This window comes from Rattus rattus, chromosome 6, assembly GCF_011064425.1.
Source record: "Rattus rattus isolate New Zealand chromosome 6, Rrattus_CSIRO_v1, whole genome shotgun sequence".
Classification (NCBI taxonomy): domain Eukaryota; kingdom Metazoa; phylum Chordata; class Mammalia; order Rodentia; family Muridae; genus Rattus; species Rattus rattus.
Window position 1 is genome coordinate 91,822,956 of NC_046159.1, and position 27,916 is coordinate 91,850,871.

Genomic DNA, 27,916 nt, shown 5'->3' on the forward strand with positions numbered 1-27,916 from the left:
AAATAAATGAGGAAGTCACGAGTGCACGCATACATGCACATACACACTTAAATGTGCATCTGCATACATGCGTGGACATACAAACATGTAGACAAAAAGTATTTGAAAAATAGCTGGAAATTCCGGTGCCTAGTAGCAAGTCAAAATTCACTTAAAGATCTTAGAAAGAAAGAAGGAAAAAAGAAAAAGAAATTCAAGTTATTGATCCAAGTTGCATATTTTGGGGGGTGGGTGGGTGCTGACCGAACCCAGTGTGCTGCACATGCTAAGCACATTTACCACTGAGCTAAATGCCCAGCCCTCAATTGGTAATTTTTAACACCAAATATTTAAATATACAAAGTACAACTCAAAGACACCTGAATTTGATACATGCCAAAGAATGACAATCTGAAAAATTTTTAAAAAATTTTTTTTCTATAGTTAAACTATTATGCTTTTGTAAGAACTGAAAACTTTGCATGTCCAGTAAAAACACTTCAAGTCATAACACAGAATAGGCTCAAATCTGAGCTTGGGTGTTATAAGCAGCATTCATCCATACTGGGCGTTGGGGTTTGCACAGTGCACACTGTGTGTTCAGAGCCAAGGCTGCAGTGCAGCACCAGAAACACCCAGATTTATTCCACAGTCGAGTTTGGGTTTTGGTTGTTGTGCCTTTAGAAATCGTCCCAATTGACCTGTGCTACCTCCTGGTTAAGACTATTTTGTTTTATATGAATATTTTGCCTGTGTGTGTGTGTGTGTGTGTGTATGTGTGTGTGTGTGTGTGTGTGTGTGTGTGTGTGTGTGAGAGAGAGAGAGAGAGAGAGAGAGAGAGAGAGAGAGAGAGGAGAGGAGGGGGGGAGGGGGGAGAGAAGACAGAGAGAGCGTGTGTGTGGGTCCAAGTTGAAGGCTGACATTGGGTGTCTTCCTTATGTATAGAACTGGGGTCTCCCACTGAACCCAGAGCTCACCATTTTAGTTGGTATAGCTCAGTGGTTCTCAACTTTGACTCTTTAATTCAGTTCTTCATATTGTGGTGACCCCAATCATAAAATTGTTTCATTGCTACTTCTTAACTGTGATTTCTTATTGTTATGAATTGTATTGTAAATATCTGATATGTAGGATCCCATGGGGGTCACAGCCAGCAGGTTGAGAACCACTGCTCTCGCTTGTCCAGGAGATCCTTTCCTTTCCTCTTGTTCCCTGGGATCACAGGTCCTACCCTGCACTTCAAATATGTTCTAGGAATCACAGTTTCTGCTCTCATACTTGTAAGCTTTGCCCGCAGAGCCTTCTGCCCAGACCTAAAACTGTGGTAGTTGTGACATATGCCTTGGTTCACCCTGGGTCATTCCCCATGGTGTTGGATGGTTGGCTGTAGGTGTTTATGGTTAGACCCAGGGGTAGTGATTGAAGTGCTTTTACATCTAGGTATTTGGCCGGGTCCTTCTGAGTTGCTGTGTAAATTACAGTGGACCAGTGCTCATAAACACCACACACACTGCTGTTCAGTCAGGAGCCTGGGAAGTCTAATGACAAAGGCACCAGCAGATCAAGTCCAGCCAGGCCTGCTCCTGGTTCCCTGGTCCATGGACAGCAAGTGGTTAAGGAGCTTTCTGCCCCCCCCCTTTTATCGGTACCCATCCTACCCTGAAGCTTTGCCCTCTTGACCTAGTCACCTCCCAAAGGTCCCATCACCATAACTTCCATTGTGCTTGAACAGGACAAGGCACAAGAAGCCTACCACAGCTAAACCTTCAGGTTGTTGCAGTTTTGGTGGCTGGAGATTTAGAATGTTTTCTATCCTGTGCTCATGTAAAAGAGTACGAGGTATAGTGTCTCCTATGGGTCAGGGACAGTCTCAAACACTAAAGCAACAGAAGTTAATTCTTGGGCAGCTATGGCAGCCAAAGGCTTGAACCCCGAGTGGATGTCAGTAGGGCTGGGTGAGTGTAAGGAGTCTTACTTGCACAGGTTTGAAGCTGCCTGTCTTCCTTTGCTCATGGTCTCTTCCTCATCTTCAGACTACATCCTATCTGTCTCTTCTCTCAGAGCCTTCTTTTTTATTTTTATTTTTAATTTTTATTTTTGAATTTTATTTATATAAGTACATTGTAACTGTCTTCAGACACACCAGAAGAGGGCATCGGATCCCATTACAGATGGTTGTGAGCCACCATGTGATTGCTGGGAATTGAACTCAGGACCTCTGGAAGAGCAGACAGTGCTCCTAACTGCTGAACCATCTCCAGCCTGAGCCTTCTGATTTTTACCAACGTTTCTTGTCCTGGACAAGAACTCCTGTAGTCACATCAAGCCCTCCTGGATGAGCCGTATGATTCCCTGAACACTAGGACCTTGATTATACCTCCAGAACCCTTTGCTGTAGGAGAGGGCATCCCTGGTTTGGGGAAGTCGTAGGCAGTTGTGTGAGACCTGTCACTCTGGGAACACTGCAGGGCCACAGTGCAGTTAGCACTTAAATATCACGTAAACCCCAAGAGTGGGAAATGTAGTCAGGGAAAGGCATAAAGAAGATGTTTTCCAGAACCTAGAGGGATCTCTGTGCAGGGTAAATGTCACATCGTGTCACACCACTTAGAGGAAATGCACTCCAGCAGACTTGGAATGTCACTCCAACACTCCCAACATCCTTGGAGGATGAGCAGGGCCTGTCTGCAGCTGATCCCCTTTGAAGATTGGGAGACAGATGCAGTCCTTACTGCTGAGGTGGTGCCAGGGCCTTTGATCTGGGGTTCCACTGGAGCCAGTTTAGAGCTGGTGCTCTCTTGTCTCTCCCCACCCCCACCCCACTCCAACCCCTCTCAGCTGGGTGTGGTGCATGCCTTTAATACCAGGAGTCTAGGGCAGAGGTAGACTGGTCTCTGTAAGCCAGGAGTCCAGCCTAGTCTATATGGCCAGTTCAGGCCAGCCAGGGTATCAACAAACAAACATGTGCTGGCGTTCTAGGAAGGCAACACTGCCCAGGGTTCTCTTTAAAAAATATTATTTATTTATTTATTTATTTATTTATTTATTTATTTATTTATTTATTTGTGTTTGTTTGTGCATGCATGCTCAGACTGTGCCGCACTGGGAATGTGGAAGTCAGAGAACAACTTGTAGGGTTGGTTCTCTCCTTCCGTTGTGTGGGTCTGACAGTGGAACTCCTGCAAGCAGGCTGCAGCAGACGCCTTTATCTGCATGAGACTGCTTGGGGATCTTACCCAAGTCAGTGCCTCTGGACTGCACAAAGGAACCAACCAATGTCTTTATTCAGACACGCACTGTTCCCCAGGCCTCGCATATTCTCCATGTAAATCTCCACAGTAGTTTCAAGTACGTGAGCCAGGGTGGTAGAGTTTCCCTGCTACACATTATCAAGCCCCGGAGTGCGGAGTGGAGCCTTGGGACTTTGAGGACAGCCCTATACTGACTGACATTTTGGGCAAAGGGACAGAACATTGCAGAACCCTTTCCTGTCTGTGCAAAGGGATTGTCAGCAAGACAATCTCTGCAAGGCCACCATGAGAACAAGCACATGACACAGGCTCAGGTGTGTGCATTCTGAGTTCATCAGCTCCTCTGGCTGCTTGCTTTTGACCAGTGTCCGTGTGTCCTGCTGTGTAGACGAACTGTTTCCTTAACCCCACCTCACACTTCATTTTGAAGCTCTTAGCACTGTCTGCCAGGAATCCCTCTACGTCTGTCCACCTCTCTCAAATCCTCTTACTGTTTTGTTCCCACGATACCTGTCATTTCTTCCACAAAGCCTTCATTTATCTTCTGGCTGTGCCTGGGTCAGGTGTCTCCAGCATTTCCCCCCCACGGCACTGTGGTAGCAGTTGCTGCTTTTTATATTTTTACTGCCTTCTGACCTTTGTCTCTACCTTGCAGACTCCAGGGTTTGGGGACAAGGGTTGTAGTTCCCCCCCATGTTGTTTCCAAAGAACATGGAAGGATGCCAGATGTAGGTCAGTCGGTTCTCAAAGAACTCATCTTGGCCAGAAACTTTTTCAGCCCTATCATAGGCTGCTTTTATTTATTGCTTTTGCGTGCACGCATATGTACACATGTTTGTGCGTTCACGTGTGTGTGTGTGTGTGTGTGTGTGTGTGTGTGTGTGTGTGTGTGTGTTTGTGAATGTGGGTGTGTAAGTAGAGGCCAGAGGTATGTAGGTGCCCCACCTCAGGAACTGTCTTCTGTGGTTTTTGATACAGGGTCTCTCTCTGGTTCGAGGTTTTTAGTCAGGACAGGCTCTGGCCAGTGAGCCCTAGGGATCCTCCTCCTGTCCCTGTCTCCCCAGTGCTGAGAGGACAAGCATGCCACCATGAGGGTGAGGGATGAAGCTGGGGCCTCACCTGCGAGGACAGTTCCCGAGCTTGGTGCGCGTGCACACGTACTTGTAATCCCTATGTTTCTGTGTGCAGAGAAGATGAGTATAAAGCAACAGAATATAAATTTGTTGTCTCGAGTTTTATTGGTATAGAGGTAAAACTCTTTTTAGGTAATTTTCGTTTGGGTTTTGGGGGGCAGACTCGATTCACAGTGTAAGCTGTGTGAGCTTTGGCTGTCATGGGACATGCTGTCCTGTACATTTTCATCTCCTGTACATTTGGTTATTGCTTCTTCTTTGTGTTTGAGGGTCAGAGGGCAACTTTTCTCTGTCCATCTTCTTTTAGTAGTGTAAGTCCCAGGGATTGAACTTTGGCCGTCAGGTTAGTGTGGCAAGTGCTTTGCCCACCGAGCCACCAAGCCAGCCCCGGTTAGACTTTGGGATAGTAGTTTGCCTTGATACTAAACTTGGTCTTTGAAGGCAGCTCCTGACTCCAGTGTTGAAGTGACTCACAAAGAGTCTGAAGCATCGCTGAGGGACACTCCTTGCGGCTGTGTTACTAAAAAGGCTGCCCCCACACGCAGCTTCTTCAGGTGGATTTGCGTTAAGCCCTCCCAAGCCTATGTCCGTCACTGCTCTTCTGAGCAGACGTCGTCCAGTGACTCCAGACACTCTGGGCTGAGCGTCAGCTGAGCAGACAGTTCCGATTTGTAATAATCGTCTTCATCTCTTTCCTATTAATGGTGTGACTTCATTGCATTCGGTTCTCCTGGCTTGACACACCGTGGGCAGATCCTTTATCAGTCACAGCTTTGTGTCTCTCTCATAGGAATTTTATCTGACTTGGTGTTTAGCCAGTGTTTGTTTAGAAAGAGGACCTTTGCTCCACCGCCCCTTTGCTCCAGGAGACAGAACTTTGCAGTGCATGGCAGAGTCTGAGGCCCTTGCCAAGCAGGTTTAGTTTGGAGTGATTGCTACCGAGCTGAAGGGTCACCTCTACCGTATTGTATAATTTTAGAGTATTATCACTGACTTCTTATTAATTTTTAACTTTGTTTCCCTGCCTTCCCCCACAGGCCATGCATATTACACAGTTGTAGTGGTTCTAAGTTGCTTCATTTTTTGAGAAGTAGTTATTTCCAATCTGTGGTTTTTGTTTTTTTTTTTTTTTTTTTTTGACAAATTAAAAACATTTTCGTCTAAAGGACCTCGACATCCATGGCTCACCCTTACAGTCTCACAATTGTAGCTCGTGTGTGTGCTCATGCTGTGTGTGTGCTTTGGAGTATGTGTAGGCCAGGCCATGCCACTCCACGTGGGTCAGAGGACCTCTGGTGTTGGTCCCTGCCTTCCACCTTCTCTGAGACTCGCTGTCGATGGGGTGCTCTAGCTGGCCTGAGAACTCGGGACATCTTCTGTCTCTCTCCTCCTCACCACTGAACTTTACCTGGGTTTTGGGTTCTAGTCTCACACTTGTATGACAAGCATTTTACAGGCACGAGGCAAGCATGCGCTTACTCAAACATTCTTTTTTTTTTTTTTCTTTTTTTTTTTTGGTTCTTTTTTTCGGAGCTGGGGACCGAACCCAGGGCCTTGCGCTTCCTAGGCAAGTGCTCTACCACTGAGCTAAATCCCCAACCCCTTACTCAAACATTCTTAGTGCCTAACAGCTAGCTGTAATCAATGGAAGTCTCATGTGCAAGGGAATATGTTTTAATCCCAGCACTTGGGAGGCTGAGGAAAATCTTTTCCCCCTTATCAATGTATATTTAGTGTTTGAGGGTTTGTAGATTGAACTAATAATATGAAAGAGATGTGGGCCTTTGAACAACTGGGAAGGGTTTTTTTTTTTTATATGCCCCAACCGAGGAGAGAAGGCAGGAATAAGTACATGGCTTCTAGGGGAACAAAGAAGCATCAATCACAAAGGAAACCAGAAATCTGTGCTTACACAGAGATCCATGTGAGTAGTGACACCTGGAGCACAGGTAGTGATGGAGGAATGGATAAATACTGACATCTCAGTGTAGGAAGAGTATTTAGGAAGATCACTAATTTGTAGGTAGCCTGGCATACTTAATAAGGTCAGGACCCTAGATTATATAGTTCCTGTCTCGATGATGGTGACAAAGATGATGATGACAATGATGAAGATGGTGATAATGATGATGAAGACAAGGATGGCTGCCACCACCTCACACAAAGCAGAAGGCTTTTGGAAAGGCTCTCAGGACAGTGTGACAGTTAACCTCTTCAGACATGAACCCTCAGTGAAACCCACAAAGAACTTTATGATGGTGGGTAAAGGGTGGCAGATGCCCTCCTTAGAGTCACGCATCATGGGTGCAAAGGAGAACGTGTCATTCAAAGATCTGAAGGAGACTGGGGAGAGCTTAGGTGAGAAAGCGCTTCCTGGGTGAGCATCAATGTGGACCCCACATCACAAAGCAGGGCATGGCTCCCAAGTGTAATCTCAGCACTGGGAAGGCAGGGACAGGGTCCCTGGGGTGACTCTGTGTGTGCGTGCATGTGTGTGTGTGTGTGTGTGTGTGTGTGTGTGTGTGTGTGTGTGTGCGCGCGCGCGTGCGTGCGTGCATGCACAGAGATCTTAAAGCTTTCAAATGAAAGTTGTGTGGTGAGAACAATAGTTGGTCAGCATTCAGCTAACCCTGGTACATCATCAAGCTGAGCAAAATGGGGTGATGCAATAAGGATGCAAAACTGATGTAATGTTTCTCCTTTTTTCCTTTCTCTTGTCATTTATTTAAGGAAGGAAACAGTCAAAACTGTCTTCCAGAGCAGTGCTACCTACACTCACCAGGAGATCCATCCCACACATGTACTTGGTATTTTAACATTAGCTTTTCTAATTTGCTGAATTTCGTTTTGTGTTGATGACAGCTTTATTAGGAAATTCATATGTCATAAAAATCACCTAACTTTTTTTATTACTTATTGTGTATAGTGTGTGTGTGTGTGTGTGTGTGTGACATATGGAGATCAGAGCATACATGGTTGAATATAGGTCAGTAGGCCTCAGTGGCGAGCTGTCTCTGAGCCGAGCCATCCTGCTGGCTCCAAATGCACACCATTCAGTGACTCCTGGTGTGTCCGCTGAGTTGTGGTAGAGCACCATTGTCTAGCTTTAGAAGGTTTCATTACCCCAAGAGCCTTACCAGTAAGTACCCTCTTCCTGCTTCCTTCTCTTCCCAACGCTGGGAAGTTCACCTTCTATTTCCATAGGTTTCTGTATTCTCGACATTTTATAAACTGCACTATTTTGTGGTGAGTCTTTTCCCTTAGTTTTTCTTCAGGGTTCATGCACATTGCAGCGTGTACTGGCGCTGTATTCCTCTTTTGAAATGAAGTTTGCATTTCAGAATGGCTGGCTATTTACAGAAAAACGAAAGCAAATAGAGAGGCTTCCCATGCACTTCAGACCCAGTCTTGTCCCTGACAGGCCGCTTCAGTGGGGTGTACCTGCCAGCACACTGGGAACCTGTGTTATCAACCTTATAGTGAAGCCGATGCCTGAAGATCATGCCATCTATTCTGTGCATCATTTGTGCCTGAGGCCATTCTGTTTTGCTGCTTGCTCTAGGGTCCTGTGCAGGACCTGTACTGTGTGCAGCTGCGGTTTCTCCTGCTTCCTGCTGCTGTGGCAGTCTCTTGACTCAATGTTTTGATGACCTTGACAGTTTTAGCAGTGTCGAAGATGGTGTAGAGGGTCTTAGTTGGAGTTAACTGAGGTTTCTCTCCTGGCTAGTCTGAGCTTATACATTTGAGAGAAAACGCCACCATTAGTCTATCGAGTGGACGGACACTGCTGCCGCACAGCTTGCCACTCCATAGCAGTCCTGCTCTCCTGGAAGAGGGGTTGAAGCAGTGAAGCTAGAGTGTTTGGAGTAAAGCCACCTTCCTTGCCTTCCCACAGACCTGGAAGAATGTCACTGCAGGCCTGGAGAGGTGGCTTAGCAGTTAAGATTGCCTTGTCCTCCTCAGTGTTTGGACCGAGAGCCCAGGATCTTGCGAGAGCTACTTGTCCATGAGTCTACTCTGTGTAGTCATTTGGGCTTGAGGCCATTCTATTTTGTATTTTAGGGCATAATTCCAATCTTTCCCTCCCCCTGCAACCTCCTTTGATTGTTAACTCCTTTTCTTTTCAGTTTATGTGTGGGTGTTTTGGCTTCAGGTATATTTGTGTGTGTGTGCTGACCCAGGAGGCCAGAGAGTGTGTTGGAGCCCTTAGAACTGAAGTTACACACAGCCGTGAGTCACCGTGTGCGTGCTGACTGGAACCAGGGCCTCTCTGCTGTCTGACTGGGCAGAGGCCTTTCCTCTTTGAAGCACGTCCTACATCTTGAGGACATGGTTAGCATCCACACTGGGATAGTTGGATGACTGAATTCCCATGGTGCGTGATTGACTAACGGTGTGTAGCGGTGAATGGAGAGTCTCTCCCGCCTTTAGAGCCTTCAAGTGTAACTGTCTGAGCAGCTTGTTCTAGACAGCACGGAAGCAAGGACGCTTACCCAGACATGGACAGTGAAAGACCTGTTGGATTTTGCTCAGACAAGCCCCTCAGCTAGGTTCAAGGTAGATACTGTGCAGATTGAGAAGGTGATGGTTGTGTCCACAAGGCAAGAGGCCTTAAGCAACACATTCATTCTCTCAGCATTCTGGAGATAGCAACCCCAAATGGTGGCACAGGTGACCTGGAGTTGCCCTTTATCTCTTAGCCATGGCCACGCCCACCATAGTCTGTCTTTGCAGTCATGCCATGCCTTTGTCCAACTGTCCCTCTTCTCACACAGTAGCAGTCATGTTGCAGGTGCTAATGACGTCAGTCCTGATGAGACCAGGCCAGAACACAGTAGAGTGGTTAGCCGGAATGAGGTAATGGGCTGCACTCCAGAGTCAAGAGCTCTACCGAGTGTTCTAGGTAAAGATGTTAGTGAGGATTCAGTGGGGAGTAGATGAGAGTTGAGGCTGTAATACTTGATCGCAACCTTGGACCTCATTAAAGTTTGTGGATTTCTCATCCCCTCCCAACAAGCCAGAAAGACTCTAAAGTTTTTAAAGCAGAACCAGATGAGTGCCCAAGATTGCTAGCAACCCCAGCTAGCAGCCAGGCCTCCTTGTGCACTGATTTCAGACTTAGAATCTAGTTTGTAATAGAATGAGTTTCTTGTTTTTTGGGAAACAGACCTCGGAAATTAAATGTAGTCCCAGAGTCCTCATAATAAGTATTTTGACCGGGGTTGGGGATTTAGCTCAGTAGTAGAGCGCTTGCCTAGCAAGCACAAGGCCCTGGGTTCAGTCCCCAGCTCCAAAAAAAAGGAAAAAAAAATAAGTATTTTGACCTAAATATCTATGGAGTTGTCTTACCCAAGGGCCTTTTTTTTTTTTTTTTTGGCACAGCTTGTGCATGTGCGCGCGTACATGTGTGTGTGAGTGCAAACACATGTACACATGTTCATTAAATATACTAGGTAAATTTCAAATTGTAAGCATTATGGTAAAGCTAGGCATAGTGGCACTGGTCTAATTCCAGCACTTGGGAGGCAGGAGAATCATCAGTCCCTGGCTAGTCTGAGCCATAAATGTGAGGCTCTTAAAAAACACAAAACAAACAAACAACCAAGAAGAAAAAAAAAAACAAAAAAAAACCAAGCAGAAAAAGGAAAGAAGAGGCTGGAGAGGTGACTCTGCAGTTAGGAGTGCTAGCTGCTCTTCCAGATCTGGGTTTAATTCCTAGCACTCATGTCCACAAGTTACAAAGGAGTTTGACTTCTTAGGAAATGTGGGTGAACTTATCATGGGAGACAAATGCTGTGAAGGGGAGAGATTCCACTGGACCTGTGTAAACCAGGCCTTGTCTCAGTAGTTTACTCAGTACTCCAATGGGTGATATGTGCTCAGTACTCCAGTGGGTGCTGTGAGCTCAGTACTCCAATAGGTGATGCGGTAAGCAGCTTTCTCTTTTCTACTGATTTCCAAGTCATTTCTGTGTGTTGTTCTGCCTGGCTCATCGTGGTTCTTTTGCCTGTGTGCTCAGGGATCTGAGCTGAGCGCTTCTAGGTTTCTGCTCCTTATTCAAGGGATTGAACTAAAAGCTCATATTCAAAATGAAGCAATAGTACAAATGAGAAGAAGCAATCAGGAGTATGGTCACTTAATGTTTAGGTAAACAAGCATTTTGCTTACTGCATTCAGTATCCTATTTTTTGTACCAGGAATCTTAAGAAATACATCTGGATAAAAACTTTATACCAAAAACGGGGGCACAGTTTGTATTTTGATAGCGTGTATGGAAAACTTACTCCACTTTCCAGAGTATTATGTGCAGCTGGTGTAGGTAGATCCTTAGGAGAGTGGTATGTCCCAGCCAAGTGGAGTCCTAGATTGCTAATCTATTCCTTGTGCTTGCCTGCTTCACTTCTTCAGGGAGAACCTTAAAAATAAGAAAGACACACCTATTTTCTCTTTTTCTTTTTTTCTTTTCTTTTCTTTTTTTTTTTTTTGTTTAAAGATTTATTTCTATGAGTATACTGCAGCTGTCTTCAGACACACCAGAAGAGGTTCCATTACAGATGGTTGTGAGCCACCATGTGGTTGCTGGGAATTGAACTCAGGACCTCTGGAAGAGCAGTTAGTGAGTGCTCTTAACCGCTGAGCCATCTCTCCAGGCCCCACACCTGTTTTCTTGGCATTCTTTATTTCTTAAAACAAACAATTTCTGAAAGTCAGTAGAACCTATATAATTTATGTTTTCATTTTATTTTTTTCTAGAGTAATACTGTTAAGGGACTCAGTTTCTTAGCATGGTCAAGCATGTTGTATTTTATGCCTTTATTAGATTTTTAAAATTGAGCCATAATTCATAGAGTATAAATTTTACCCTGTAGAGTACACAATACAATGGATTTGAAAGAGTATTCCCAGGGTTGGAAACATCACTGTTAATTTCAGAATATTTCATTGTCCCCTAACGTCACTGTGGTTCCTATCATTCTCTCCTTGCTTTTTGCCCACCTCTTCCTAGATCACAGAGACACTGGCATACTCTTTGCCTTTATAGACTGCCTGTTCTGATATTTGATGTAAATGGAGTTATTCATGGTGGCCTTGCTTGCCGGCGCTTGTTGTTTGGTTTGCTGTTGTAAGCATGGTCCCAGGGTACCTGTGTAACCAGGGTAGCTAAGTGTTTGCAGTTTCTGGAGTCCTGGCACCACCAGTGCTCATGTTGGTATCGTTTAGCATAGTCTTTCAGGGTGCCATGTTTTAGCATGTACATTATGCCTCATGACTAGAAAGACTACTGCTGTGTGAGTGTACCACATGCAGTCTTCCCTTGGCCACACAGCTGTACAGCTAGTGTGTGTGCTCCTGGGAACATTGGGTGCTTGTGTGTGGTGAGGAGAGATTTTCAGTTAGAAGGGTGTGTGCACCTAAAGATGGGATTGGGGAGGTGTGTGGTAGCTTCTCGAGGAGCTAACACACTGATTTCTAAAATGGTTGAATCAATTTATATTCCTACTAGCAGTGTTTGAGTGATACAGGAAAATTTGGGGTGTCCGAGTTCTTTAAACACCCTATGTACACATCCCTCAATTCATAATTGTCTGTAGACATCCTTTCCTGTGGCCATCTTCATTTTCCCGAAGCATTCTGGGAAACTTTGGGGTCAGTACTGGGCAGTGGACCAGGGGCCTCGCAGTTGCTCTCATTTTAGTTGGTGATAGGATCTCTCAAGTTCTGGGCTGGCCACGTCTGTACCAGCAGGCCCAGCTGACGGTCGGTTCTAACACTTTAAAAGTGTACTTGGCCTCTAAGTCTTATGGTGATTGTTAATTACCACGTTCTCTGTGTGGTTTGTAATTACAGAAAGCACTCCACATTGCTGCCTATGCGAGTGATTTTTAGTCTCATTCCAGCAATTGGCCTGTCAGTGAACATGTCTGCACCCACCTTCACTTACATTCTGGATGAGTTCTTTAATGCTGACTAAGCAGAAATGAAGTTAGTGCATCAACCATAAGGAATAGCTTCTCGACGTTTTGTCCAGGCTAGCTTCCAACCCCCTATTCTCCTGCCTCAGCCTTTTGAAGGCTGGAATCACAGATGTGCATCACCACATATCTGTGTAACTGGCTTTTTCTTTTTACTTGTTAAATTGCTGTGTGTGTGCGTGCGTGTGTGTGCGTGTGCGTGCGTGTGTGCGTGTGTGTGTGCGAGTGTGCCCTGTGAATGTTTGAAACAGTCTCACGTGGAAGCTCAGGCTAACCATTGAACTCACAGCAATCCTCCTGCTTCTCTCTCCTAGAACAACTGGCATGAGCCACTACAGGTGTTTCTGTAGTTTCTTTCTGGGCTCTTCTGTGCATTGCTCTAATATTTATTAGCTGAGATCTCTTGGGCCTGTTAGTTTTCCTTGTCTTTTTATAATTGGAGCTGCTGTGATTTTCCTAACTACTGGTGCATTTTAAATGGTACCCAGTTGTGTATTTCGGTGGTCTGATACTTTTAACTAAACTTGTTAGATGCAACACTGAGACCTCCTTATGCTAAACTCAGTTCTAGCACAGAGGGATGCTGAGTGTCCCTTCTCTCAGTAGTATTCCTGTGTGCGTGATCACAAGGCGTTCATCTGTGGGAATCGCTCCTGACAGTGCTGACTTTGGAGGTCAACTCATTATCTTTCTGTGTTTGCTGTTTGGTTACGCCTTTAAGCAGGTCTGGAGAAGGCAGTTTGGTGTTTGCCTCCGAAGCGTGGACAAGTTTGCTCTGTCCTGTGTAAAATGCCCACTTGGTGGCGTATGTGGGTATCGTCAGCACTGGAAAGACAGAGACAGGAAGGTCAGTGGGGTTTGCTCGCCTGCCAGTCCAAGCCAGTGAGAGAACCTGCCTCGCAGAGTCTGCATGGGTCCCAGTGCTGAGAGTGGAAGTGGACACAAGCCCCCATCTCTAACCTAGAAGCTATCTACAACTGATAACCGCTCGCAGATGAGAAATTAGTTTTCTTCAACAGAGTCTCACTGGGTGAAAGAAGAGTGATTTTACCCAGAGTTTTGTGAGGATTGTAACTGGACATCTTTCACTTGAACTCAGGGCCTCTCACATGCCAGGCAAGGGCCCTGCCACTGAGCCACCCGCCATGACTAGGCCCTGCCGCTGCGCCACCCCCATGACTAGGCTCTGCTTCCACCCATCCCCTTTTCCGGGGGCAATGTTGGTTCTTTGCTGGTAGTTAAGGACTAAGTTAGTGGGTTCTGAATTGTTTGACTTTTAGGGTTTTTTTTTTAGATAAGGTCTTACCATGTAGTTCAGTTAGTTCCTGAATCACAGTCCTCATGTCAAAGCTTGTCAAATTCAAGAACTAGAGGTTTGTGCCACCACACTGGCTAACAGTAGAATTCTCCAGTCTCTCATCTTTGGGTTTAGGGGCCGAAGCCTGGAAGGGGCCAGACTGTCACCACGGTCCTGTCTCTGAGATTCTTCTGTTGGGGTGGACAGTGACTCATGGCAGGTAAAGGAAAAGGTAATGGTAACACTTGGCTCTAGAGAAGTCCTGAGGCCCTTGAAAAGAATAATCAATCAACGTGACTTATTCAGATGGTCAGGGGATACAGGTGAGAAAGGCCGTGCTTCAGCCAGCAACTTTAAGTCCCACCCCAGCTGCTACAGCTACAATGGAGAAAGACATCAGCGGCATTTGGAAGAGCAACTAAGAGTATATTTAAGGGTGTAGCACAGAACTGTATATACACGTGTGAAAATGAGCAAAGGGATGCTCCTCTGAGTGTGTGTGGATATGTAAACATAAACATGTACAAATGTCTCTTAAAGAAGGGGGTAAAATCCACACCTTATAAAATTAACCACCATGTACAGTCATGTAGTGTGTGACCACCACTAATTATAGAACCATCTCATCACCCCTGAGAGAAGCCCATGACCTTTCAGTGGTCACTCCTCGAAACCACGTTTTCTCTGGGCTCAGTTATTCAAGTCAGCAGAGCTGGCAGCTGGGGTTGACCACACTGTTAAGCCTCCCTGACATAGTTGATCTAACTGCAGAACGAGATGCTGATACCCTGTGGGACGGTGTGGAGTGAGTGATGGATGGACAGGGCTGCTTCCACGCAGCACAGTTCACAACCACCGACAGCTGGTGCACTGCAGAGGGCAGTCCATGCGAAACAGGATGAGCGGGTCACGTGTGTGGGTCCTGCAGGGACTTCCCAGGGACTTCCCAGGACTTGCGAGATCGAGGCAAGGGTGTGAGGGATCGAGGCAAGGGTGCGAGTTGCTCACTCAGCTTTTAAAGCCATCGTGGCTCAGTGGAAACAAGGGAACGCTTGTGACCTCAGCGATGGTGGGTGGGGCTTCTGGGAAGGTGACTCCTGCTTCTAGTCACCGGACTGGGTGCTAGTGCCACCTCTTTACCTGCTTAGAGGATCCAACTGGTGAAAGTACGGTTCCCAGAAGTCTGCCTTTGCTCTAAAGACTCCACAGTGGACCGTATATCTGTGTAAATAAGCCCAGGAGGGCTATTCCGGTGATCAGGGTGCTGTGCTGCCGATGATCTGTGAGGGCAAGTCTTCTCAACCTAAAAGCCGTCCTCAGACTTGCTGTAAGAGAAGTCTTATCCAAAATATTGTGTTGGTGATAGTTTAGAGAAATAATGAGAAACCTTTATTTTGTTTTTTGAGTAAGTTTTTACTAGAAATGGTTCCTGACATCTGCAATGTATGAGTGCTTTTTGTTATGTATGTAGTTTTTTCAGAGATTCGATTCAAGAACAGACTTTCTAGGCCTATTCCTGAGGAAACATTGGTGCATCTGAAGGAAGTTCCTTCTGCAGAGTGGCTTCTATGGACAGGGTTCCCTCCTCTTTTGATAGGAGGAGTAACCCGTGTCTGTGGTGAGCCTTTCCTAGTATCTGAAACTAAGTTTAGTATTGGAACTGAAAATTAGCTTTCTTTGCACTCAGGACAAAAGCCTTTTTAATTATATTATCTTTTTTTATATATCACATACTGACTGAAGTGTCTTTTTCCTCCCCCGCCCCAAGTCTCTCCCCCATCCCCCTTCAGAAAATAGCAGGCCTCCCAGGGACAGCAACCAAACGGGGCATAACAAACTACAATGAGACTAGGCACACACATCACATCAAGGCTTGACAAGGGAACCCAGTAGGAGAAAAGAGTCCCAGAAGTAGACAAGTCATGGACAGCTCTTGCTCCCACTGTTAGGATCCCCACAAGAACACCAAGCTACTCAGACATTATATATATGAAACACACACACACACACACACACACACACACACACACACACACACACACCCCTAGGTCAGACCCCTACATTTTCCCTGACCTCTCAAGTTCCCATATATCCTGGTCAATTGATTCTATGGGCAGTGTTCTTGTGGTGTGTCGTTGCCCTTCTGGTTTCCTGATCCTTTCTCCCCTTCCTCAGCAGGACTCGCAGAGTCCCGCCTAATGTTTGTTTGGCTGTGGGACTTCACAGCTGTTCCCATCATTGATGCTGGATGAAGTCTTCTGGTCTCTTTGAGGACAGTTCTGCTAGACTCCCATCCCAGCATACTCTGCAGGCAGGACAGACTGGAGGCTGAAGGTTTTGTGACTGTGTTGTCATCCCAGTCCCTTCACTTGAGGCCTTGGTTATAGAAGATGGCCTGTCTTTACGAGGGTCACTCTCAGAGATTCCATGGAGTTTCCATTGCACTGGGTTTCCGTCTGCCCTCCAAATGCCACCGACTTCCAGTCTGTTGTTCCGGAGTGTGCTGTACTTCCTGTGCCTGGGGATCAGCCGCAACAGTTTTGTTGAGGTGGGGCTGGGGCAGCAGGGGAAGACTGACCACATAGGAGCTAGAGCTGCATGGATGTTCCCAGCTCTCTGTTGAGATAATCATGCACAGATAGAAATAAAGGGCACTCCGAGGCTGGAGACACATGAGGAAACCGACTGTGATGTTTCATGTGTGTAGGCATGTTGCGTGACAAAACTTTTCTTGGAGACACAATAGACCAAAGTACTGATACCACCGAAGTCTAGCTTGGTGAATCAGTGAGTTTTATTGGGGTTGCTTACAAGAATATGGATGAGAGGTTACTTACAGGAGCAGAAGTGACTCAAAGACATCTGCATCACCAAGGCCCAGCCCAGCATGGGTGACAGCTCACAAAGCTGGAGACCAGGAGCACACTGTACAGACTGCAGGCAGCGCAGTGGGTTGGAGGGTATTGGAGAGTGTCCTATCCAGGTGCCTCATTGATAGAAACCTCTTTGAGGCAGCCTAGCTGGTTTCTGCTCCTTCCTGGCAATTGATGTGATCTCAGAGTCTTGTTTGCAGCTCAGCTCTACTAAATCTGAGGCTGTTATTGTTTACTCTGTCGGGGAGGGGCCTAGTAAGTCTGGTCAGTTTCAGGGACTTCCTGAAGCTATTGAATCTTTCCTTTCCTTTGCTTTTAAGGAACTTCCTCCATGATGGAAGATCCTCTTGATCTCAAGGAAACTGGAACACATCAATGTGCAATATCAAAATATATCAAATTTTGTGTCATTTGTTGATCATAAGTGATACTCAACAGCTTTGTTGAGATGAAGTTCAGGTACTCTGCAATCCCCCTTTAGGCATGCACAATGCAATGGTTTTTAGTGTGTCACTTTATTTCCAACCACCATTGTGACTTGAGAAAGTTTTATGACCGCAGAAAGAACCTCCAGGTGTTGCTGGCTACTTTCCTCTGTCCCCTGTCTTTTTTTTTTTTTTTTTTTTTTTTTTTTTTTTTTTTTTTTTTTTTTTTTTTTTGTCGGAGCTGGGACCGAACCCAGGGCCTTTGGCGCTTCCTAGGCAAGCGCTCTACCACTGAGCTAAATCCCCAGCCCCTGTCCCCCTGTCTTTAAGCAGCCAGTTGTCTGCCTTGTGCCTCTGTGGGATTTGGTATTCTTGACATTCATACAGGTGGAATCAGACAGTGTGCCTGACTACTGGCAGTGGGTGTAGTATCTTCAAGGTTCACCTATGCTGTCGTTTATGTAAATGCTTCCTTTTACGACCAATTGGTGATTCTTTATAGGAGAGACCATGTTTTCTTCGTTGTCACTCATCAGCTGATAGATCTGGAGGTAGTTTCTACTCTAGGCTGTTGTGAATGATCTTGATAGTCCTAGCTATCATGAAACTTGCTCTATAGACCAGGCTGCCTTGAACTCACTGAGATCCTCTTGCCTCTGCCTTGTGAGTGCTGAGATTAAAGGCATGCATCACCACTGCCCAACATGATCTTGACTCTTCACCACCATGTTCAAGAAAGCAATAATCTTTGCATTTATCATGTAACTTTCTTTACTATTCATGCTTTTGAGTGAACAATGTAAAACAAAGGTTCTATATTTTTAGGTTTTAAGTCCTAAGTCCTAATAGGAAAACTGTCTTCCGAGACATTACTGCTGAGGCTTAGCTTGTCTTGATGCATTCCGTCTCTTTTAGTTGGGTTTTAAACTTCACTAAACATGAAGAAATATTCCCTATTCAGCTTTAGTAAAGTAAATCCGCTTAAGTATAGATTCTGGTTTGTGAGAGATTTGGGTAGATGTTATAGAAATATGTAAGGGATTTGGGGGGAAGAGAAGGGAACACTCAACGGTATAGAATTAAAAGGAGTCCAGCTAAGAAGAAACCAAAGGCACACAGCACATCTTCCTACTTAATATATAGGACGAGCGACTCAGTAGGAGACACTTGGAGAGGGGCAATTTACCCCCCCCCCAAAAAAAAAAACCATATTCAGACATGGCCTGATTTCATTTCTGAGAATTTTATTTATTGACTTAAGTTTTTGAGACAGGGTCTTACTGTGTAGCCATGACTGGTCTGGAACTCCCTATGTAGACTAGGCTGGCCTCAAACTCACTTCTGGGTTCTGGGATTAAAGGCACCACCCAGTCGGAAGGGTGATTAGGCCATTGGTACCTCCCCCCATCCTGTGAGTGTTGATTATCTCCAGATTTGTCCATAAAACTTCTAAGGCACCAAGGACCCACTGAGACCACTCTGTAGCTGGGTATAAGCCTCCCACATGGTGCCTGGTTATGTTGTGAATTTGTTCACAACTAAAGACCAAGATTGATGCTGGACCTTTTTTATCCCTTTTCCATTCTTTCTTTCTTTTTTTTAGGATTACAGTTTTGTCGGTTTTGGTTTTATTTTAAAGTCGTGCTTATTTGAGTATGATTCATATACCATGAAGCTTGCCACTTTTAGTGTAGTTGGCAAATTTTATACAGTGTATTCAAGCCAGTAGCATTTACTTATTCTTGGGAATAACATGTTTAAGTTACAAGACGTTTTTGGTTTTGTTTTTTGTTTTAAGTCAGGGTTTCTCTGTGTAGCCCTGACTGTCCTGGAACTCATGTGTGCCAGTACTGCTAGGATGTTTTATTTTGGATATGTGAAACATAATAAAATAATATGTAGTAAAAATGTGATACATATTTCCTAAACTTCAAGTTTTCCTTGTACATGCACACATATGTGCACTTGTATGTTCACATTGTGTGTGTGTATATATATATATATATATTCTAATGCACATATGTGTAGATGCACATCATACACCCTCTGCAGATGGAAGCCTTGGCCCTTTTGCCAGCAGAACTTTTGGAGAATGTTGGCTTCACTGGTTTCCTCTGTAGGTGTTAGCCTCGTTGTCTCTGGAGTAGTAAAGCTGAGGTGGCAGGAGAGAAACTAAGAGATAATATACTTAATTACTGAGCAAATTACTTTCAGGAAGAACTCAGAATGATTAAGTCAACATATTAAATAGGTAATAATCCCTTACTGCCTGCTCCTCTACTCCACAACCACCCTTATACTGCCTCGGCTTTCAGCATATCCACGTCACAGCTGCATAGCTAGTTAGAGGCCAGCATGAACTCGAGGAAAGTCTCAAAGAAAAAAAAAATGAGCATTCTGTTAACAAGTTAGACGTCAACCTTCCTCGAAGAAGAAAGCACATTCCCAGACAGCTAGTAGGCAGAAGCACAAAACATACTACAGAAGGTGAAGGAGCCTTTGAAAAGTGCTTACGAAGGAAGGAACACTGATGAAGTAGGAAATTACCTTGAAAATGTAGCATGCCTCTTTTTTCTTTTTTTTTATTTTACCCCCCCATGTAGCATGCCTCTTAACAGTTTTCTGTGTACTGGGTCCAGAGAACGTCTTCAGGGACTTCTGCCTTTCATATTTTGGCAATTAAATTAATAAGTAATTAAATTAATTAATTAATTGCTGTAGATACATAGAAACTAATTTTGCTTAATCTTTTGGGGGTTGTCTGGAAAGCCGAGAGCAGTTGAAGCTGGCTTGTACGATGAGACAGAGCCCCGGTTCTTGTTAAAATAAACCTATAATTACTACTTAATAGCTTCTCCGTCAGGACAGTGTACGCTCAGGAGGCAGGAAACAGCTTCGTGTTTGTTTTCACTCTTGTTCAGCTCTAGAAATGGTCACCTTTGTAAGCGTCTGCATGCTGACAGCTGCTGCACGTGTGCTGTAGTTTGCTGTGTGCCTTGTGCTTACCTGACCTGCTGAATTCAGTAGAGCTGTCAAGGGAGTTCTTAGAAAAGGACCATCTTACAGATCAAACTCTTTTACAGAGGCCCCATCTTATGACTTTGAATCCATGGAGGAAGTAAGATCTGTGTATGAGAAATAACATGCTCTTGCCCTGTGCCTCCAAAGCTGCTCCCAAGTTTGCTGAGGCTGGCAGGTACCCACCAGAAAAAGGCGAAAGCCGGGATGGGGAACAGGCAGGCAGGGCAGCAGAGAGAAGCAGTGAGTGTGTTCCTTGTGGTTCTGTAATCCAAAGCCCCAGTTAATCCTTTTTCATCACGATGACTTGTGGTTTGAGAGCATGTTCCTGCCTTTTACTATCTTGGGAAACTCAAAACTTGACGATTTTCTCTCCCTGCTAGGTGCTGGATAGTTTACTAGTCCAGTATGGAGTGGTGGAGAGCTGTGAGCAAGGTACCTGTCTTCTGAATTGCTTTTAAATTCGTAAAGGGGAGGAAGTGGGAAGAAACTAACCAATTCTCTGTTTTCTCTTCCCTCAGTGAACACGGACTCGGAAACAGCAGTTGTAAATGTAACCTATTCCAGTAAGGACCAAGCTAGACAGTAAGCAGCCCGGAACTCCTTGTCTACCTGTTATAACTAGATTAAGTTATTACAGTCACTCATGTTATGTGGTGTCCTAAATTGAAGACTGGCTGGTGGGTCACAAAAGGAAACCTTATTTTATATGTTTTGACTCTACAATTAATGCCTTTTTAAATCTGCACAACTATTGGAAATCTGCATGAGGTTAAGGTATATTCCCTTTTTAATTTATCTTTAATACCATTTGAAAGTGATGCGTGAAGCTAAATCACAACCTATTTGCAATAAGGGCCTGAATATTTTTCCAAGTTATGTAATTTGCCTCCTTACTCTCCCTTGGTGCTTTAGCACTGCATTACACTAACAACAGTTAAATGTTGTCATTTTCCTCTCTGAAGTTGGTCGTGATTACCCAGTTCACTAACTGAGCAGACACTGAACCATTGCAACTTGCAGCTGACAGCTTTTTGGATCAACCCATGATAATTTTGCCAGCAGTGGGAGAGAAAAAGGGGCCCACAGAAACTGCTGCCCTCGATAGTTCAGCCTAGGATGTGAAAGCAGCGGTGGTGCAGAGTCCCTGGCAGCCAGGACTGTGACTGGAAGCCTCACTTCCTCATGGTAGAGCTGGAACAGACTGGTCTTTTCTATGGCAGAGTCAGAAGGACTACCTGGCCGTCCCTAAGCCCTAAAGGAGAAATGGGAAATGATCTTTAACAGTGTGATTTCAGGTTGAGCTTGAGGGATAACCTCCAGGGGGAGGGGAGGAGGCCCATCCAGGTACTGGAGAGTATCTACTCTGGGTGCTGCATGTTTTAGGAGACAGTGAGCAGCTCATTGGAGCCCTGTTGCTGGCACGGTCTAGCCAGTTGTTCCTCTGCTGGAGAAGGAGATTTTTAGAAAGACCCTACCAAGTGGGTAGTCCCAGAGCAAGTGTCCTACACACTGAAACTTAGCCATCAGATTGTCTCTTGGGGAATGAACTTCCGTCAGAACTAAGCATTGTTCAGCTAGGGGAGCCTGGTCAGAGCCACAGTCTACAGGGCCACAGACTCAGGTCTACCAGATGTCATAAAGGACTGCAGGAGACACGCCCTACAGAGAAAAACCAAGTTAAGACTTAATTGAGAGGCTGAAGAGATGGCTCATTGGTTCAGAGCACTGGCTGTTGTTCTAGAGGACCCAGGTTCAACTCCCAGCACTCACATGGCAGCTCACAACTGTGTAACCCCAGCTCCAGGAGATCCAGTTCCTTACACATACATGCAGGAAAAACACCAATGCACATAACATGAAAATAAGTCATTTAAAAAATGTTGAGCTGAAAAAGGAGACATTATAACATCATTGAAATTAAAATCATTAGACGTTAACCTAAAAGACAAAAATCCCACATATTCCAGTGAGTTGGAAAATCTAGCAGAAATGGACATTCCTCTATATGTTTATCACCAAACAAAATTAATCTAAGACAACATAAAGATTTTAAGTAGCTCTGTAACAACCCATGAGATTGAAATACTAATAAGAAAGTCGAGTGGCTCAAAGCGTTCAGGCTCAGACAGATCCACTGCTGAATTCTACAATCTGTTTGAGGAAGATTAGTGCTCCTCAAACTAGTCCATAAATTAGGAAATGTAGGAAAACTACCAAACTCTATCAAGCTAGTACTAACCGCATACCAAAACTAGATAAAGAGACAGCAGAAAGAGAACGTTAGAGATAATTCCTCCTAATGGATATAGATGCAGAATTTCTCAATAAAACGATTGGAAAATAATTAAGTGATGCATCAGAAAGATGTTCACTGTGATTAGCTTGGCTCCATTCCAAACATGTATTGATGTTTCAACATGTGCAAATCAATAATTTTATATATAAGTGACCTCAAAGACAGAAACCATTAATTTCCATACAAGCGGGAAAGGCTTTTAACAAAAATCCAACATCTCTTCATGAGAAAGTCCTGAGTGTGCTAGGACTAGGGGTATAGCTCAGCCTCATCCACGATATTATGTCTCCCTGTCATATTAAATGGAGAAAACCTCATAGCATTTCCACTAGACCAAGTATAAGAGCCTCTGGACCCTCTGCTCTTATCTAATACAGTGCTTGAAGTCTTTGTTAGAGCACTCAAACTAGAGAGAGACAAGGGTTACAAATCCAAAAGGAAGTCCAGCAATCCTCACTGGTAGATCTTATTATCCTACGTGTAGAACTGTAAAGACTCTACCAGGAAACCCTTAAGCTGATAACCATTTTGAGCAAAGTAGCAAGACACAAAAATATAACATTAAAAAAAAAAAATCAGTCGCCTTTCTGTATATCAATGACAGACAGACATACTGAGGAAGAAACCAGGGAAATAATCCCATCCACAATAGCCAATAACTAACTAAATAAAATACCTTTGAATAAACCTAACCAAGGAAGCAAAACAAAAAACAGAGCAAGTTAACCAATGACTGGCCCAACTTGAGACCCACCCCGTGGGAGAGAGTCAGCCCCTGACACTGTCAGTGATTCTCTGCTGTGCTTGCAGACAGGAGCCTGCATAGTTGTCTCCCGAGAGGCTCCATCCAGCAGCTGATGGAAACAGAGGCAGAGACCCACAGCCAAACATTAGTCAGAGCTCAGGGAGCCTTGAGGAAGAGTCAGGGAACAGGATTGAGCAAGCCGCAAGGGTCAAGGACAAGAGACGATCTGGGCCTATAGGGGCTTACAAAGACTGAACCACCAACCAAAGAGCACACATGGACTGGAGCTAGGCCCCTACACATATGTGCAGCTTGGTCTTCATGTGGGCTCCCCAACCATTGGAGCAGGGCCTGTCCCTGACACAGACTCTGCTGCATGCCTTTTCTGGCCTCAGTGGGGAAGGATATGCTTAGCTTGTGTGTCGAGGGGATAGGGAGGAGGGTCTCCTTTTCTGAGGAGAAGTGGGGTGGTAGGGAGAGGAAGGTGGGAGGATGGGAATGGAGGAGAGGAGGGGGTGGGCCTATGATTGGGATGTAAAGTAAAGAAAGGAAAGTCAGATAGAAAAATAAAACAATATAAAGTATGTAGCTTTTCTGGAAAACAAAAACAAAAAATATACGAGAAAATGTAAAACACTCGAAATTGAAGACACCATAAGATGGAAAGACTTTATATATTTTTGAACTGGGTAAATTAATATTGCGAAATAAAAAATTACCTACCCAAAGGACTACAGGTGAGCATGTTACTTGTACATAATGTCTAGTCCAGCATTATTCACATAGCTTGGATTGGAGTGGGTTGAGGTATCCAAAACCAGGGATGCACAAGGAAGGAGTGGGGTGTGTGTATATATATTCAGTGAAATTTTTTGTTTGGTTGTTTTGTTTTGTTTTTGTCTTTTTGAGACAGGGTCTCTCTGTGTAGCCCTGACTGTCCTGGAATCTGCTTTGTAGACCAGGATGGCCTTGAACTCAAGAGACCACCTGCCTCTAGGTCCTGAACGTTGGGATCAAAGGAGTGTGCCACTACACCTGACACACACGGTGGATTTTATAAAGCTATAAAATGATGGTTACATATTTATAGGAAAATGGATTCAGTTCAACTGAATTAAGCTAACCTGAGAGAGAGGAATGTTATCTTTTTTATTTATGGTTCTAGATAGTAAATGTAAGGTTGTGTTTGCATACACGATGTGAAAATACAAGAGTAACTGTGGGACCAAAGGGGCCAACCAGGGGAGGAAGAGATGGACAGTAGCATAGGAGACAGTGCTGGCCTGGTGGGAAATCCTGATGTAATACACAACCATGTGTCAAGGAGTAACTGGGGCTGGGAAGATGCCCACTCACGATGCTCGGGGGCTGGGGTTGAGTCTCTGGCGTTACATAGCAGCTCACACCTTCTGTGATTATAGTGTAGGGGGTCAAACAGCATACAGTCACGTGAAATAACACGTTCTCCTCCTCCTCCTCCTCTGCTTCCTCTTCGAATTCCTCCTCCTCTTCTACTCAGAGTTCAGCTAGGTTCTTCCCCAAAGGCAGCAGTCATTGGACTACTAGAAAAGGAAAGAGACGCCCGGGAGGAAGATGGAAATTTGTATGACTCAAAGGGACTCTTAACTTTGGTGCTATTCTGTGAGTCAGGATGTCAAGGGAGTAGAGATGCGTGCAGTGCTCCCCTTCCAGCAGTGCTGCAGGCGAGCTGGGCCTCTGTGAGAGGCCACAAGGAGGCAGACACTGGCGGTCTTCTTGCTTCTTTCACAGTAACCTACTGTTTGTATTTTTAAATGTGCCTCTGCAATCATATCGCCCTAAGTGCATAGGGATATGTAATGCTTTAGTTAGCTAATTCTAAATTTGGTACTTAAAAACTTCGCTTATTTTTCAGTTATGAACAGCGTAGAAAACCAGTTATATATATATAATTTTATAGATATTTATATATTATAAATAATTATATATAAGGATATATATTACATGAGTGTATCATTAGAACATTTATTTAAAAGTTGATTAGAGGTGGATGGTGGAGAGAAAAGGGGGAAAGAGAGAGGAAGTGTGTACCTCCATGATCACAGAAGTCAGAGGATGACTGTATAGAGTCAGTTCTGTGTCATAGTCAGTGAAGACCTTTATGTGTGTTCTGAGGGTTTGTGCAGAAAACACCTTTACCCACTGAGCGTCCTGCTAGCTCCAGAATTGTTTTTAACTGTGTGACTTTCATAGAGCTTAGACTTGTTGTGTGACTGCTTCTCTGTATTCTCCCCGGGCTTTCTGAAACCTTGCCAGTCTAACATGAGAAAATGGTTGTGGAAATTTTACATATTCTCATTAGTGATACTGCAGCTTTTAACATGTTTAAACTTCTTAGTTTTCCTTGTCTGTATCTTTCTTTTCTCTTTCTCTTTCTTTCTTTCTTTCTTTCTTTCTTTCTTTCTTTCTTTCTTTCTTTCTTTCTTTCTTTAAGTTACAGCATCTTTTATGAGTCCTTGGACATTATGTTACTGTAGGATTATAAAGTCAATGTTTTACAAGTTGTGTTCTTCAACTGCCATGTAAGAAGAGCAAGAAAATGCCACCTTTTAGGCCATGGGTGTCCAGCCATTTACAACTGTGATGATAGAATCATGTGAGCAACAGGCTTAACCCTCAGGAGGTCAATGAGGGAGCGTCTTGTGCTTACAGTGAACTGTGTGCATGGTTGGTAGAGCCAAGATCCTGTTGGATGGAACATACAAGATAAACCTGGGGTTTGGGGAGATGGCTGGATGCCTGCCCTGCCCTTATGTCTCTCTCTCTCTCTCTCTCTCTCTCTCTCTCCTTTAAAACCATCTCTCTTTTTTTTTTTTTTTTTTTTTACCATCTGGTGGTGGTGCACACTTTTAAGTCCCAACACTAGGGAGGCAGAGGCAGGCAGATCTTTGAGTTTGAGGCCAGCCTGGTCTAAAAAGCAAGTTTCAGGACAGCCAGGGCTACTCAGAGAAACCCTGTCTCGAATAAACAAAACATTCTACTATCTGAGCTCCATTCCCCACCCATCCTCGTCTCTAAAGTGGGGATCACCGATACTCTTAGCTCATGCACTAGGCTGCTGTAACTAAACTGTTCCTTTTAAACACTTGACTTAAAAGCTCGAATGTGGTGAGAGCTCCGGTGAACGGCCATTGTGTTCGTTCCTCCAGCGTGTTCACCGCTGCTGAAGATCGCCCAGCTGCTCTTCACTAAACTGTGCTCTAGGTACTGGTGCACCATCAGTTTTAGACCTAGGTTGTATTTGAGAGGAGTCCTATGATACAGCTTTGTCTAGGACAGAATCTACCCTGGAAATTCCTGCCACCTTGTGTCTAAGAAACGTCTGAGATCGTAGCACAGGTATCAAAAATACAATACCTATTTTAGGCTTAAATCTTAAATTACTGAATAATGAAATAAAAGTTCAAAAGCTGTTAAAAAGAGAAGTTTCTGTTAAGAAACTGCTTGGTTCAGAGAGGCAGAGACAAAGCATTCATATGCTGTTCCATGGAGGGTTTGTGTATGTGACAAAGAACCTACTGGGGTGTGTGTGTGTTGATCTCACACACCCTTTGCTTATACGTTCTTATGCCTGTTTTCATTAGAAAACACAGCTCAGATACAGGATGTAGCCCAGTTGGTAGAGTGCTTGGAGTTTGGGCTGCAGCACTGCATAGATTAGGGTGCTGTACATCCCTGTCATCCCAGCAGGCCATACTTGGTACACAGCAAGTGGGGAGCCACTCTACATGAGACCCTGTCTCAAACCAAGACAAAAACCCAGCTGTCCATGCTTTGCTTTGGAAGCTCATAAAGAGTTACCAGTACAAGTGTTTGATGTGACTGGGTGGCAGTGGTGCACACTCTTAGTCCTGGCATTCAGGAGGCAGAGGCAGATAGATCCCTGAGTTCACGGCCAGCCTGATCTATGGATTGAATTCTAGAATAGCCAAGGCTACACAGAGAAAACCCCTTCTCAAAAAACAAAAACAAACAAGAAATAATAACTTGGCTAATGGCTACGAGGAGGAAAATCCTGTGTTAGACCTTAAAAATTAGGTAAATCAATATATTATGGGAAAGGAGTGCAGAAGACTGTTCTGAGCTAGCCTTAGCTATGTAGCAAGACCCTGTCTTAATAAAACAAACAAACAAACAAACAAAAAACAAAAAGAAAAACCCCAAAACATCAAAAGAAGAAATAGTAGACCAAACAAGACAAATTTCATGTCATTCAGAAATGAAGTTAAAATTTCCACCTTTAGTCTTACTCTATACATTATAGCTTTCAAAGTCAGTTTTACTGCAATGGTTTGCATGCTTTTTTCTTTGTAAACTATGTTTGTTTATTTGCACATGTGCATGCATGCATATGCTTTAGTGTATATGGAGAGGTCAGACGACAGCTTCCAAGACTGGTTTCCATCTTTCTACGCTCTAGGTCCTGGGTCTGGGTCTTGTATTGTCAGCCTGACAGCAACCTTGACAGACTGGGCATCTCACTGGGCCACCACCTTGTTTTTGAAGCCACAGTTTCTTGCTGGGGCCTGGAACTCGCTGAGTGCTAGGGATCCACCTAGTTCAGCTTCCCCTGGGCTGGGATTACAAGTAGTGCCCCAGTTCTTGGCCTTCTTTTGTGGGTGCTGGGATCAAATTCAGGTGCTCATGCTTCTACAGCAAGCACTTTACTGACTGGACTGAGCCTCTGGTATTGGGTTTTTGTTTTTCCTGTAGTAACACTTTAGTCATAAACACTTTAGTCACAAAGCCCTCTGTAGGTCAGTGATTGTGCTTTGTCTCTAAGATTTGCATCCATGCAATAGTGTTCTAGGACTTTGGTAGTTTGTGCTCAATTTATTATCAACCTCTAATTTTTGGTATGGTATGCCACCCTGTTTCCTGCAA

The 27,916-nt window shown here is 44.5% G+C and overlaps 1 protein-coding gene across 1 annotated transcript in view; it reads left to right on the top strand.

Moving 5' to 3' along the window:
* Positions 1 to 27,916, top strand: part of Igf2bp3 (insulin like growth factor 2 mRNA binding protein 3) — a 130,767-nt gene that overhangs the window by 62,554 nt on the left and 40,297 nt on the right. The window contains exons 4-5 of the mRNA XM_032906553.1: positions 20,333 to 20,384; positions 20,471 to 20,534. Coding sequence (XP_032762444.1) covers positions 20,333 to 20,384; positions 20,471 to 20,534 — 116 coding nt within the window. The remainder of the gene's footprint in view (positions 1 to 20,332; positions 20,385 to 20,470; positions 20,535 to 27,916) is intronic.